This window comes from Mycosarcoma maydis, chromosome 5, assembly GCF_000328475.2.
Source record: "Mycosarcoma maydis chromosome 5, whole genome shotgun sequence".
In the NCBI taxonomy this organism is placed as follows: Eukaryota; Fungi; Basidiomycota; class Ustilaginomycetes; order Ustilaginales; genus Mycosarcoma; species Mycosarcoma maydis.
Window position 1 is genome coordinate 701,669 of NC_026482.1, and position 14,505 is coordinate 716,173.

The window sequence follows — 14,505 nt, forward strand, 5'->3', positions numbered from 1 at the left end:
GCCCTCCTTACTCGAAGCTTCACTTCATGTGAGCCATATCTCCTCTCGCTTCTCATCTACCTCGGTCGATAGTTGCTGTACGCTCCATTCTCTCTCTCTCTCTCGCGATTTCCTGTCACATTGATACCATCGCGATTGAAACGCCAAATTTGATGTCTCATCACGTGTATAGCATTTCTGTGGTTTGTTGAGGTGGTCTTGAGCCGTGAAAAGGGTTGAGTGAGCGATGGGGTGAGGCTGGATAGTGAGCTCATTCGGCACAGCCCAAACGGTAACTGGCGGTCAATGGGATGTCCAAGATACAAATATAGATAAGATTGACGATACGGGACCAGGTGGCGGGGATGAAGGGGCAGGGGGGCACAGAGTAAGGATGGGGGGATAGGTATCTATGCCGTGGTTGAAGATGAGGAGGGAAGGGGAGGGAGGTGAGGAGGGACTAGGAGCCGGACTGGGGGGGTGGGAGTTGGAAGTCGGTGAGGTCGCGCAGAGCCTCTGAGGTTGGACGTTTGCGCGAGCCCTCGCCGCCCAACGTGCCTAGAGCGGATGTGTTGCTAGTGTCCGCACTGTCGTTTGGCTGGACAAGTGGGGTGAATGAAAACCACGTCGAGTCCGCAGGCGACGGCCCTTCAAGTGCATTCCCCGACGCAAACGGACTCGAGCCAGCAAAGTTACCATTATAGCTAGGCGTCATACCACTCATACTGTTGCCGTTGTTCGAACTACTCTGCGGCTGAGACTGCTGCCCTGGCTGTGATCGCGCTTGCTGTTGCAGCATCTGCTGCTGACCTTGTTGCGCTCCTGGCTGACCTTGCTGCGACGCTTGCGATACAGGCGGCTGATTGGCATTTGCATTCGTATTCGCATTTGCATTCTGGTTCTGGTTCTGGTTCTGGTTTTGGTTGAGGTTGCGCTGCGCTTGCCCTGGCATTTGCTGGGTTCCTTGCTGAAGGCTTGTGTAGATGTGGTTGCCAAAGCTGGAATATGCATTATTGTTCGCTTGACCTTGCTGTTGCTGTTGCTGTTGCTGTCGTTGTTGCTGTTGTTGCTGCTGTTGCTGCTGTTGTTGCTGTTGTTGTTGTTGTTGTTGTTGTTGTTGTTGTTGTTGTTGTTGTTGTTGTTGTTGTTGTTGTTGTTGTTGTTGTTGTTGTTGTTGCTGCTGTTGCTGCTGCTGCTGCTGATTTTGCAGTAGTGTGTAGGCGCCAGGAATGCTGCCACCGAACGGATGGTTGTTCTGCTCCATCTGATAAGTGCCCATGCTCGAATTGACCTGGCCGTTGTTGTTATGTGTATTATTGTTGTTGTTTGCAGCAGCAAACGCGTTGGCGTCAAAGCCTGAAATGCCAGCAAAAAGCGCAGCGTAATCCTCGTTGCCAAAGTTGGCAAACTGAGCCAAATTGGCAGCGGACAAGTCGTGCCCCTGCGCTGGGAACGGCATCGACTGCGGCCCGCCCAGATGCGGTACGCTCTGTGCGGTTCCAAGAGGCTGAGGCGCGTTGTTCTGCATAAACGCGAGGTTGGCAAAGTTGCGGGTGGCCATAGTCGCCTGAGCGTTCTGTGCCTGATCTTGCATGGATGGAGCCAATGGCTGCTGGCCGCCCAAGCCCAACCCCGTATCGTCTCCGCCAAGGCCAAGGCTACTTGACAAGGCGCTGTTCTGAGATGCTGCGCCCAGGGAGAGCGAATCGGCAAAGTTAAAGTTGTTGGCGAGTGGACTGCCAAAGTTGTTGTTAGCCTGGTTGAGGCCAAGGCCCAGCGGTGATGTTCTCTGACTGTGATTCTGATGCGCATGTGAGCCCTGGATCAGGTAAGGGGGGTTCGTGGTGTGAGACGTTGTGCCAAACTTGGAGCTGACGGTGCGGACGGGAGAGCCGTGAATGCTACTGGGACCGGCGCTGCCTGCGCGGCTGTGAGCGTTGTTTTTGACCACGTTGGCCACGCGACCGGTCTTCCAAGCTTCTTGTGCTTCGGGACTGAGTGTCCACCAACTACCCTTTCCGGCAGCGCTGCTGGGTCTGGGGACCTTGACAAACAGGTTGCCCTTGATGGAAAGTGTCGACTTGATGCGATTCTTGACACGAGCCTCCCAATCTTTGCCGAAGGCCCACTCGCGAATCTCGGGGAACTTGGAGCACATGCCCTCGAAGAGATCCTGGATGACCAAACGACCACTTTCGCTTTCGGCGATGGTCTGACAGATCATTTCGCTCCAATTGAGTCGTTTTCCAGTTATAGCACTTGCAGCTACACGTGAGTTACCCCCCGGCGTGGTTGTACCGGTGCCAGGAAGGCGACGTGGAGTTGCGCCAGGCGATGACGCGGCCGAGTTGGGCAGACTGATCGAATAATCCGAGAGCGCAGAGCTGAGCGCGTGCGGGTTGAGGTGAGCAGGGATAGCGGCGGTACCGCCGGTAGCAGCGTACTGGGAAAGCTGAGCGTTGGCATAGGCAAGCGCCGAGGCAGTGTATGCACCTGAAGGCGAAGCAGGAGCGGTCAAGGATGTGCCGATAACAGGGTGCGAATATTGGCTGTTCGGACCGTGACCAACGGCGGGGCTGTTGGCGCCGGAGCCTTGATAGGAGGACATGGTGGCATTCATGTCCATCTCCACTGTTCTTCTCGGATGGGATCCGAGAAAGCCGAGAGCAAGCGTCGTGGTGGCAGAGACGCAAGCTATAGGTATGCAGGCAGCGTGGGTATGTGTCACGTGAACGCACGATGTTCGTATCGATCAAGTGGATTGACAGAGGTGAGGTGGGTGGGTGGGTGCGCGCGTTTGCGTGTGCTTGTTGATGCTGGTGGATGTGGTCGATCGAGAGGCGCTGAGCAATCTTGTTCGGATCAGTTCCGTTCAAAGTTTGTGGAGAAGACCGATAGCAGCAAAAATAGGCCTGAGCGTCGGTACTTGCTGCGAGGATCTCGGAGGAAAACTTGTGAAAAAGACTGCGATGCTGCGAGGCCTGATCGCGTTTATCACGGGGCTAGGAGTGAGCTGTCGCGAGTCGTAGATTCAGAGAGAGCGTGGTGCAACACGACAATGAGCAGAGCGTTAAGGCGATGCGTGTGATGCAAGATGAACCAACGAAACGTGTACTTTCAGATACGCGCAATGTAAATCGTGGGTGGCTGAGCGCGACGAAGATTAGGGATGGCGGGGTAGTCGATCGATGGATGGGAGACGAGGCGGAGGCGGGGGCGAGTGCAAGTGCAAGTGCGAAAGAAGGAACGCGAAATCGATCGTGGAGATGAGACGGAAACGAATCAGTGATAAGTCAGCGTCTCGCAGAGATTAAGCGCAGAGGCAAAGGAACGACGCCGTGCGACAAGCAGTTGTGGCTCACAGCGGCTCAGCGCGAACGCGATTCAGGAGGCACAGCAGCGTGTCAGCCAAGAGCCAGAGCCAGAGCCAGAGCCAGAGCCAGAGCCAGAGCCAGAGCCAGAGCTAGAGCAAGAGCCACGGGCGATCGACCCAGAGCCAGAGCCGAGAACATACAGACGCGGGGGGAAACCCAACGCCAGACACACAGGACGGCGGTACAGCAATTAACGTGTCGAGCGGGGCCAGAGGCAGCACGCTCTTGAAAGAAGCACGAGGCTGTCGGGGGCTGTGGCGTCGTGTTCACAGCGTCGAGGCGACTGGCTCTTTGCCTCTGACCCCATTTCTGATCACGAGTGGCCAAGCGAGAAAGCAAGCAGCAAGCAGCCTACACAGTCGCCTGCACATGAGCAGCACCCACAGGTGACAGGTCGGCAGACGAACAGACCGACGCTTAGCCACCGGCGCAACTCATGACTAACTAGTTAGAGCGAGGTCTGTCCAAATCCCCAATGGCACGGCACGTTACTTTCGTGATTGCTTTCGTCTTTTTTCCCATAGAGCTGCAATCACAGAAGAGAGACGCCATCACGAATGTTTAGCCTCGCTGTCCCGCGCCTCGGGTCATCCTGCCGCTGAGGTGACGCGTGTAAACTGAACCACCATTCTTGATTGCGAGGGTGCACGAGCTGAGAGCTGAATCCGGACGAATGCAAATGTTCACCCTGCATGACGCTCGAATATAATATCAATACAAAATAAACCACCCCTTGTATTGCTCATTAGTGAGATCTTGCCATGGGTTCTCCTCGGATTTAAGCTGCTGCTTAAAGCGATGAATAAGTGATGAATTCGACTTCGCACAAAGAGTCTGTGAGTCCATTTGAATATTAATAAAAATCATCTTTATTGATAACTTAGTAAGTTAGTTGAAAGCCGCAGCAACGCTTCTGTCAACAACTTAGCGCAGCAGTAAAATCGCCTTAAAGTTAACTTGGTTATCTGCAGCCCACCGCCTCGGACAGTCAGAGTGTGAGTGTGTCAATCCGACAGTCACCTCTGGCACGCAGCTCGCAACATCCAACCCCGCCTCGGCTGTAACAGTCACGAGTATGGTTGTCACTGACGGCGATCCCGATTTCAAGATCCATCAGCGCCCGATGAGAGTTGGGTCATGATTGGCGGCTGAATGGCGGCATTCCACTTTGAGATTTGTAGAGCTTTTCCCTGAATCGATTTTAGCAGGCTCACACGGATTCGCTCCGAAGCGTCCCAGACTTTGAAAGTGTCTGAGGACATCTAAACGTCGTTCGTTGTCTTGGACGTTTTGTGGAGGCGTCGAGGCCATGTCGCGATTGAAAAAGCACAGGAAGAATCGTGAATGGTGACACTCAGCCCCCTCAAAAAAGCAAAAGGATAAAAAAAAAGGTGACGACGACATCCGCAGCTGAGCAGCCGAACACTTTGTCTGGTCACGTCTTGCTAAACGCTCAAGACCCTGACTTGATCGTTGTTGCTTCACGAGCATCCGCCTTGGTCGTGGGTGTTTGCATCCTCTTTGTGCCATTACAGCCGACCGTCTCCACTTTGGACCGCACGGTACGCTCAACATCCCTTCTGCTGAGCGAGTGCACCGAGCAGGAAAACGTGGCGCGAATTTTGGTCAAGCGTTTCGGCAATCCCGTCTTTCGTTCTCACGATTGGTATACCATCATCTACAAAGGCAATACTATCTAGCAGCACTGTATCGACTCTGCCGGGCCGATCTTATGACGCTGCTCGATATTCTGTGACCTCATCGGTGGTCGTCTCAAGTCCAAATCAAGCGCCAAGTGAGCCTTGCCGAACTCGGACCAAACCTTTCCTTCGTCACGCTTTAGGAGAGGTCTTTCGGATGCTCTGCGACACTTTCGCCACCTCTCATCAATATCTGAGCCGAAAGGGTGATTGTTGACAGGACACGCCACCGTAGCCAGGAATGGGAGCATACCGCTTCGTGCTCGTAAAACCTGCGGTCAGGCCTGCCTATCCACTCTTGGGCGTGTTTCCCTTGCCAGTCACACTACCCACACAAGCATTGCTCGCGGTTGGCGTCGTCCTCATTGTCGCTTTTGCCGTTGCCATATATAGCGATATGCTCAAACCAGGTCTGCAAGCAGCATCTCGCCTCCACCCATGTACCCCTTCGGCTTCGTCCGACAGATCGCAGCCATTGCGGCGCGCTCGTTCCGCTAATCTTTCCAACTCTACATCGAGAGCCTCTTCTCTGTCTTCGACAGCGCCAAGAACTCGGCTGTCCAGTCCGAAATACAAGGGTCTTCGCAACACTGGAAACACGTGCTTCTTCAATTCCACCTTACAATCCATCTCGTCCTTGACACTCTATCGAAAGTACCTGTACCTTTTGGTGCACGAAGCCGAACGATGGGATACTCCAACGCCAGTCATCGATGCACTTCTTGAGCTTATAGAGGAACTCGCCACACCCGGAGATCGCAATGCGGCCATCAATCCGGTGCAGCTCGTCCGAGCGCTTCAAAACTTGCCGTCGTCTTCAATAAGAAGCCTCGTAGGCGCGCACCAGCAGCAGGACGCTCACGAGCTCTTTGCGTTCCTCAACGAGGCCGTCGATGTCGAGGCAAAAGCGATACAGCAGGAACGATCGGCCTCACTCGAGGCAGAACAAGCAGGGCTTCGAGCGCTCATGGCGCCATCTTTGCCTTGGGGTGGTCGCGGTGTCTATGCAGATCCAGCGCAAGCTAAGCCCAACCCTAATCTCATGAGCAATGGTGCTTTAAATCCATTGCATATGCACGGCGTACCACACAATGTCAACGATGCTACAGGTTTAGATACATCGAACTCGAACAGCGATCACGTCCTCATGATCTCACCCTTCGACGCCCTCCTGGCGCAGCGCACCATCTGTCTTGACTGCGGATACTGCGAAGCCATCCGCCACTTTTCAACTTCCGAGATCTCCTTGTCCGTACCAGCATTCAATGTACGCACACGGACGTCGGATATCACGGGCACCTCGGCGTGCTCGCTTCAGGAGTGTCTTGCATTGTGGTCCGAGTTGGAGCAAGTGGATTGGATCTGCTGGAACTGCACTTTGCATAATTCATTGCAAGCAGTCAAGGTCGACATTGCCTCCAAGGGCGCAGCTGCCGCAACGGTGAAGCCGAACGGTGCTTCTGCAAACGGCGACGTCCACGTATCACCCAATGGAAACGGCACCTTGACGCCCGCCAAGAAGAAACGCCTAGCCCAGCTCAGGTCGAAAGAGATCAAGCTGACGCGCATCCTGCAGTCGGGGTTGTCAGAAGACGAGCTGAAGCAGGCCTCAGAAGATTCTGCTTCACCATGGCACAATGTGTTGAACAACATCCAACTTAAAAAGACGATTAGCCGTTCGTCTACCAAACAGATCATGATCTCTCGGCCACCGCGGATATTGACGTTGCATCTCAACCGGTCGTCTTACTCAACCTCTTCGTGGGCGCCGTCAAAGAACAGTCGACACGTTCTCTTTCCAGAATACCTTGACCTGAGCGAATTCACTCTGCAGGGGAGCATCTCATTGGACGGTCGGCAGGCGATGAACTTGGGCAGTCTGCCGAGCGTGAAGCAAGCACCGGATGTGAAAGCGGAATCGATTTACCGACTCGCGGCTATTGTCGTGCACTACGGCTCGCACTCTTTTGGACACTACATCGCATTCAAGCGTGTCGCAGAGGCTGATGGACGCGACAAAGGCATAGGCGATCATGGTTATCTGGAGGCGGATACCTGGCTGCGAATCTCTGACGAAAGCGTCACACGCGCGTCGATTCAGCAGGTGAAACAGGAGAATCCATACATGCTGTTCTACGAGCTCATGCCAGCTCGTCACGAGCATCAGCAGGAATTGCACGTCGAGCTGCCAGGCGGAAGAGCTGATTACGCAACGCTGCAGAAGGCGATCGCTGGTGGCATGGCGGCCTCAAATCGAGAGTCAGCATGCAGTCAGAAGACCAGTGGTGTCGATCAAGCTCAAGTTGCACCGTCAAGAGCCAACCCAGCGCCGAGCTCGATACGTGTGAGACCGAGGACCGTACATCGTTGGAGCACGCCTCCCGTGGCCTAGGTTGGCTCCGGTACGCACTGGCGATCCTTCATCTATCAATGCTCACCATGCAAACATCCACACAACTCTGAGATCGACTTGGCCGCGAGCACGTCCGTGACGACTTGCCATGATGAGCAAAGTGCATGTGACGAAAGCGGTTGAGAGAATACAAAACAGTGGTATACGATGGTTGGTAGTGGAAGGGCGAGGTTGAGATCACCAAGGTTGAGGGGGCTCTTTTTGCTGTTGTTTCTGGTCTCGATCCTTGGAAGCTTTGGTGTCGACCTTTACGAAATCGTCGACTGGTGCGTCGTTTGGGTTGGCATCGGCGTTAGCACCGTGCTTGTCCTTTTTAATGCCCATGTAGATATCTCCTACGATTCCCAAGGCTTGCGCTCTCAACCTCTGGGTCTCCTTTCCGATCGACGAGTCGTACAGCACAGCCTCGCTGACCTCCCTGATGACACTCTCCACCTCCAATTTGGCGCCCTTGAACAGTGCACGCATGCCCTTCTCGGCCGCCTGCTCTTCCAACTCCCTCTTGCGCTCCACCGTGATACCGGCGTCTTCGGCCTTGGCCAACTCTTCAAACACGTTTTTCAACTCAAGCGCAGCTCTTACGGTGGATACCGTCTCCCTCACCACGTGGATGCTGGATGCAGCCGAGTGAAAGACGCCTCCAAACGAACCCAAGAAGCCTGTACTCGCAAGGTAGTGCTTGGACTTGGCGGAATATACAAAGCCTACCGCGTTGAGCAGCTCGACTCCGTATGATTCATGCTTGAGCTCCTCGGCTTCTAGCCGCGTGATCTCGCGGAATGACTTTTCCACTTCCTTTTCCAGGACCGGATCGTTGGCGTTGCGTACGCTTTCGGTGTAGATGCTGAGCTTGCGGATGAGTTTCTCGACCAGTTTCGAGACGCGTTCTTGACGTTGCTTTTCGCGTTCGGCGGCTTGTTTGCGTTCTTTCTCCTCTTTGGCTGCTTTTTGCTCGGGCGTCAACGTGGGCTTGCTAGAAGCCGAACCTCCTGGATTCTCTGTGTTCAAAGCACCGGGATCATCGCCGTTCGCCTGTCGTTCCAAGTCGTCCGAATCTTGTTGCAAAGCCTCTTTCATGTCTTTGCCAATGGAGATAGTTCCAATAATGTCTGCGAAGCGTTCACCGCCAAAGAGCGATCCGAACACCTCCTCTGGATCAACGAACCCGTCCTCGGGCGTGAGACCAGGTGTGCTGGCACCAAACTCGTTGTACTTGTGCCTCAACTCGGCGTCTGACAAAACGTGATACGCCGTGGCCAATGCCTTGAACTTTTCCTCCACCTCTGCGTCGTTAGGATTCTTATCCGGATGCAGCTTGATGGCAAGTTTGCGATACGCCTTTTTGATCTCTTCCAACGTTGCTGTGGCGGGCACACCGAGAATGTCGTAGTAGGTCATATCGAGTGGGTTCTCGTCGGTACCTATGCGTCGTTTGCGTGCGACATCCTTGCCGCCAGATTTGCGAGCTTCGCGCACCATCTTGGTGGCTCCAGCAGGTTCGAACTGCTTGCTGCAGCTGCAGCATGTCACGGTGAACGACGTCTCGTGCGACGGCAGCGCGGCGAGATCGGCATTGGACGGTGGCAGATATTCGATGGATGCACGACATGTAGTGTACGGGCACGAGACTGAGACGTAAGGCTGCTTGGGTCGCGAAGACAGATTCATGGAAGACATGATGATCAAAGCGATATTTGCCTCTTCGAGCAAATAGATAGGCCAAGGTGATGGTGAAGCTGAGTGTCGCAGTAAGCGGCGAGGATTAGGGAGCTGTTTGACACAACATCAATCACCAATCGTGAATATCAAATCAAGAAAACCAACCAAAAAAGTTGAGTCGTGAGTTTGCTCGAAATCAGCCATCCGGATCGCTGTTGTCGCGTGAGTCGTGAGGGCCGAGCTGTCGATCGAGACAGCACCAGAGCATAACACGCAAGCCAAAGTCACTCACGACTCGAAATCCTCGTGCCTGTCAAGCATCACGTATTTTTTCGGAACGCGGAAGTCACAGAGTGTCGGATTTACGACTGACGACTCGAGATTCGAGATTCGAGATTCGAGATTCACGATTCAGATTTTTTCAAGATGAATCGTGAATACTTTCTAACCGAAAGCAGCTTCTTTCTTCGATCAGGGTCTTGTGCGAGCATTCCGAGGTGCAAGTGTAACTTGTTGATCAACTGCCGCATCGTCACCGATCTCGTCTCTCCGACTGCTGGTTCGGAACTTTGCCAGCTATGAGGCCTCCAAAGAGGTCGCCGTTCCTCCACTCACGGCAGGCCGACCTGTTCGAAGTGTACCGACATCTGTACCCCGACTCTCAAGGCGGTATTTGTGCAAAAGCTCGACACGAAGCACTCTCTACCGTACAGTTGTGGATCAACCGATCAGCATGTCCGTTTGCTGTCGAGACGACCGCTCTGCTTGTACAGAGCGTCATCATGGACGAGTTCATGCAGCAGATCGCAACGAGTACCTCGGTCAGCACGTATGCTTCGACATCCGCACCGCACTACGCGCTCGAACAGATGGGCGGGGGAGCCGAACTGGGAGTCCGACTCAATTACAGCTTGGCTCTCGTGCGCTTTGTCAACAGTGTCGTTGACTCGCATCAGACGGGTGGGTTTGCGCAGTCGATTGCTGCCATTGCCGCCCGCATCGGTCTACCGCTGTGGTTTGTCGAGATCCGCCATGCAGTGACGCACGAGGAGCTACCCAGCATCGGTGTCTGCAGACAAGCTGCTGGCTCAGCACTCACATGGCTCCAAAGACATTTCTGGATCCCGCAGCTGTTCGAAGGACCGAACTCACTCGCTGTGAGACCAGGACCAGACGGCAACAATACAGACGCTATGGATGTCGACCGACCGGATCGTCCAGCCGCCGAGGCGTCCTCGTCAGCCATTGGCTCAGCATCCACCATCCAATACGCAACGAGTCAAGAGATACATAGTGATGAACAGGAAAAAGGACAAGCAGAACAAGACAAGACGCGAAGAAAAGAGCGCAGCAAAGCGCTCCAGGACCTGCGACAGACGCTGAAAAGCTACCGACAACTCGCCAAGAAGGTCACGCGCGATCGCAGCCTCATCAGTGCGTCCAAGAACGACTTCCACAGACTGTACAAGCACCTTGCCGTCTTCGTCTCGCGCATTCGTACGCTGGAGCCAGACTTTGGAACGCACCTCGTCGACAGCGCCAAGAAGGGCAAAGACGAAGAGATCGACGTCAGAGATGCAGCGTTGATGGATCCGGACGATGTCGACGAATGCACCAAGTCGGCGTTATCGGATCTCGTCAATCAGCTTGTCCAGCCGGGAGGTTTGATCCCGCTTGGTAAGTCGAAACGAGTACAAGCGTCGGCTACAGATGATGAGATCATTCTGCCGGCTGAGTTGGCAAGTCTGTGGAGTCCGTTGCTCGGGCATTTGCGCGACACGTTCGGCCCGATCTTTGGTCAGTTGCTCACGGAAGAGCTCGTTGAAGCTGCCATCCGCGAGACGGACTCAAACGAGGATCTGACAACACCACCAACTCACACACTGTCCACCGCCGAAGACGCTGTCACAGACGATCAACAAGATCCCAGCAGCCAGTCGTGGAAGAGAGCAGCGTACGCTAGCGCGAGCTACCGCAAAACAGCCGATGCATGGGTTCGATACCTGGTCACTGTGGCGCCACCTGCCAGCTCCATGTCGCGAATATTCAACGCGTCGACCGGAAGAGCGCCGACGACGCTCATCACGGATACAGAGGTGGCAGAGATGTGCTTGCCATTCCGAACACTCGGCTCGGTCTCGATCTTGGACTTTCTGTGCGAGAGGAATTCCGATTTGAAGGCGAGGATCGGAGCGCTAGTCTCGGTGCTCAAAGTGTCAAGCTTTGTAGCGACTGCAGCCAATGATTTGGACTCGGCGGATGATCATGTTGAGGCAGCGATGGTAGGGCAGGAGCAAGTGGACGAGGTTTCCGGATTCGAATCACAACTTCAAGTCATGCAGAAGCGACTGCTGGATATCGAGGCTCTTGCCAAGCCCGACGCTGTCTCGACAGCACGAGACATCCAAGCCGGATGTGAAGATGGACAAGTAGCTGCATCTGGGTCTGATATTGATACAGATGCCGCTGCAGCAACGAGCGCCAATGCAGACCGACTGATGCCCACAGGCTGGTTTATCGCACGCGCCGATTGGAAGCCAACACCGTTTGGATGTCTCAGGGGCAGAATTCCCAACCTTGTTGTTTGATGTCGTTTGGTATACCCCTCAAACAGCACGCACGACACACGACCGTTGCTCATCATCAACAATTGTACTGTCTCGTTGCCTCTTGATACGGCGCAACTAGTAATTTGGCGCATTGCCTTCATTGTGACGATGATGACTTGTTGGCCCGCGTTCTAATTGCTCTTCGATATGACAGCTGCGGTGATGTCAGACCAATGCTTGACTAAAGCCCAAGCTACCCTGATGACAGACGCCAACACAAACATGCATGAACACGCCTGACGCCTGACGGAAACACGAACGGGAAACGAGAAAATTCGATAGAGGCACGAGGTGTTAGAACGTAAAAAGGAAGACACTGCTCTTGTTAGAGCTCGAGTGCAAAGTGAACTAAAGTTGAAGAAATACAATCCAAATCCGATTCACGATTGGTTGTCTAGACACGCTTTTGGTATAAGTTAGTGGTTAAGCTTCAAGTATAAAACCCGCACGACGCCAGCGTGCGTGCCGAAAGAATCACGAATCACGGATGACGGATGACGGATGACGGATGAAATTGAGCCACATTCCACCATCCACGAGAGCAGGATGACGTGCCAACGAGCGGCAGGGTTATCATCTTGCAGACAAGTGAGATGGAGGCTAACTTACAGTATATTCACGATTGTTTAATCACGAATATCGTGTAATTACCATACTTATTATAGAAGTTGATCCTAATATTAACTGACTCTTGGAGGTGCCAAGCGGGCGAAATCCAAGCGTGAATTTTCTTGGCTAAGTTAACTTGTTCACGATTTCTTTTTGGGGGGACTGCATTCCCCTCTCGGGAGGAGCAACCGCATCTGGTCAGTGCGCACCGCCTGGTAGAATTTCACGTTTCTTCTGGTTCATCGGCGTGTTCCAAATTTACGATGAGGGCAAAGAAGAAGGCCGATTGCTGCGTTGAGGGGTGACAGCATTCTGGAGCGTGACGCGTCCGTCCGTGGTGCAGTCGAGTGGTGAGTAGGTTTGTGCTCAGACCAACGCCCCATTTTGGCTTTTGGCTGTTGGCTGTTGGCTTCTGGCTTCTGGATTCTGGATTCTCTCGCCTTGTTCCCGCCGTGCGATGCGATGCAGCTTGGTTATGAGCGTACAGCGCGTAGATGAGCGAGTTGTACGACTCGAGAGACCGGTATGAGAAGCTCGCATCAACCCACGGCGTGTAAAAGCGATGCAGTCGCGGGTGAGACCAGCTGCAACTGCCATGTTGCGCGATGCCCCCCGTCCCCCCGTCCCCCCGTCTCCGTCCCCGTCCCTGTCCCTGTCTTGGTCGCTCTACGCGCTACTGCTGCTGTCGTGCTTCCAAGATCAACTCTGCATATTGTTTGTCTGTCTACTGTACTAAGAGCGCCTTCCTCCACCCGGCTGATCCTCGTCGCCCTCGCTCAACACATCCCTCTCTCTTCCCCTCTCTTTCTCTCTTCACCGATCGCCACTCGCATCCCACCTCTTATTTCTTACCATCATCCATCATCGCCACCAGAGTTACGTAGGAGAATTTCAACTCATCGCTTCTCCCCATCTCACCTTGCACTCTCCTCCCTCTCGTGAAAAAAGGACTCGCGCCCACCTCTCTGCATCGCATTACATACAAGATGACTGACGCAACCGCCAAAGCCACCTCCACCGAGGTCGGTAGCATCGAAGAGTCTGTCAAGGACAACAAGCGGGATGCTGCCAAGCAGTCCGAGCAGACCGCAGCCAAGGAGCTCGCTGACGACGACGAGGACGACGAAGAAGATGAAGACTTTGTAAGTTTCTCACCACCGATCTTGTTGTGGATGCGATAGGCCGTATAGACTAATGTCGGCTCGTTGGTTTGCGTTGTGTATCGTACAGGAAGAGGACGAGGAGGAGGACGAGGAAGGAGATTACGAAGAGGAAGAAGAGGACGAAGAAGCTGCTGGTGCTGACGACGACGACGACGACGCTGAAGAAGAAGCGCAAGAGTAAGTCAAACGCCTCCCATCCAAAGACTGCCTTATGCCTTTCGACGTATACTGACCTGACCCCCCTTTCTCCTGGTGTTACCCTTTTTGTATCTTTCTCCTGTCTGTGCCTTTGACGCACGACTCGCAGAGAGGACGAAGAAGCAGGTGAGGAAGATGAAGAGGAGGAGGAGGAAGAAGACGAGAACGATGCAGAAGCAGGTGCAGGCAGCAAAAGGAAAGCCGACGATGAAGGAAACGACGACGAGAGCAAAGCTGCAAAGACGTCCGATGAGTAAGCGTCTCTGTAGCGCTTGCACTTTTACACGTTTCTACTTCCAGTCTTGTTCGACGCCTTCTGGTCCTGTCTGTGGTACGCAAAGCCAAAGTCGTCTGGTATCACTACCGTCGGGCGCATCTACACTGCAAAATGGCTGCAACTTGTTTCCATACGCTCACTGTAATCGAAATGAAGGATACTCTCAGATCGCAAGCTCGTTGTGCAACTTGGAACATTCTCGCCGACGTCTGCTCGCTTGCTTGCTTGCTCGCTTGCTCGCTTGAAATTCAAGGCACACCATGTGCGACCTGTGAACCGGTGAGGACAAGTGAGGGAATGAAGCTGGCGTGCGAATACGAGTCACGAGTCCTCAGACGTTGTTTTGGGTGTTCGACACACGACGGGTCGAGCAGCAAGTGATGTAGGCGTGGTTCTGCGCGTCAAGCTCCACTCGCGCCTCGCAAGTTGAAGCTGCTTGGCCAAACTTGTCAACTCAACGAGCATCAGCTTGAACGCTTACGCGTTTCGAGTCGACGTCAATCACGAATACCTTGACCAGTTCC

The 14,505-nt window shown here is 53.9% G+C and overlaps 5 protein-coding genes across 5 annotated transcripts; 3 read left to right on the forward strand and 2 right to left on the reverse strand.

Moving 5' to 3' along the window:
- Nucleotides 1-439: 439 nt before the first annotated feature.
- UMAG_02268 (uncharacterized protein) lies at nucleotides 440-2,587 on the reverse strand (the record flags this gene model as incomplete). The annotated part of the gene is made up of 1 exon (XM_011390299.1): nucleotides 440-2,587. The coding sequence occupies one exon, from the start codon at nucleotides 2,585-2,587 to the stop codon at nucleotides 440-442; it is 2,148 nt and encodes a 715-aa protein (XP_011388601.1).
- Nucleotides 2,588-5,294: 2,707 nt separating this feature from the next.
- UMAG_11398 (uncharacterized protein) lies at nucleotides 5,295-7,445 on the forward strand (the record flags this gene model as incomplete). The annotated part of the gene is made up of 1 exon (XM_011390552.1): nucleotides 5,295-7,445. One exon carries the CDS (start codon nucleotides 5,295-5,297, stop codon nucleotides 7,443-7,445), a length of 2,151 nt encoding a protein of 716 aa, XP_011388854.1.
- Nucleotides 7,446-7,643: 198 nt separating this feature from the next.
- On the reverse strand, nucleotides 7,644-9,143 carry UMAG_11399 (uncharacterized protein; the record flags this gene model as incomplete). The annotated part of the gene is made up of 1 exon (XM_011390553.1): nucleotides 7,644-9,143. The coding sequence occupies one exon, from the start codon at nucleotides 9,141-9,143 to the stop codon at nucleotides 7,644-7,646; it is 1,500 nt and encodes a 499-aa protein (XP_011388855.1).
- Nucleotides 9,144-9,703: 560 nt separating this feature from the next.
- UMAG_02271 (rRNA-processing protein LAS1) lies at nucleotides 9,704-11,713 on the forward strand (the record flags this gene model as incomplete). The annotated part of the gene is made up of 1 exon (XM_011390300.1): nucleotides 9,704-11,713. One exon carries the CDS (start codon nucleotides 9,704-9,706, stop codon nucleotides 11,711-11,713), a length of 2,010 nt encoding a protein of 669 aa, XP_011388602.1.
- A 1,616-nt stretch (nucleotides 11,714-13,329) lies between these two features.
- UMAG_02272 (uncharacterized protein) lies at nucleotides 13,330-13,961 on the forward strand (the record flags this gene model as incomplete). The annotated part of the gene is made up of 3 exons (XM_011390301.1): nucleotides 13,330-13,485; nucleotides 13,574-13,683; nucleotides 13,814-13,961. 3 exons carry the CDS (start codon nucleotides 13,330-13,332, stop codon nucleotides 13,959-13,961), a joined length of 414 nt encoding a protein of 137 aa, XP_011388603.1.
- Between the last annotated feature and the right edge of the window lie 544 nt (nucleotides 13,962-14,505).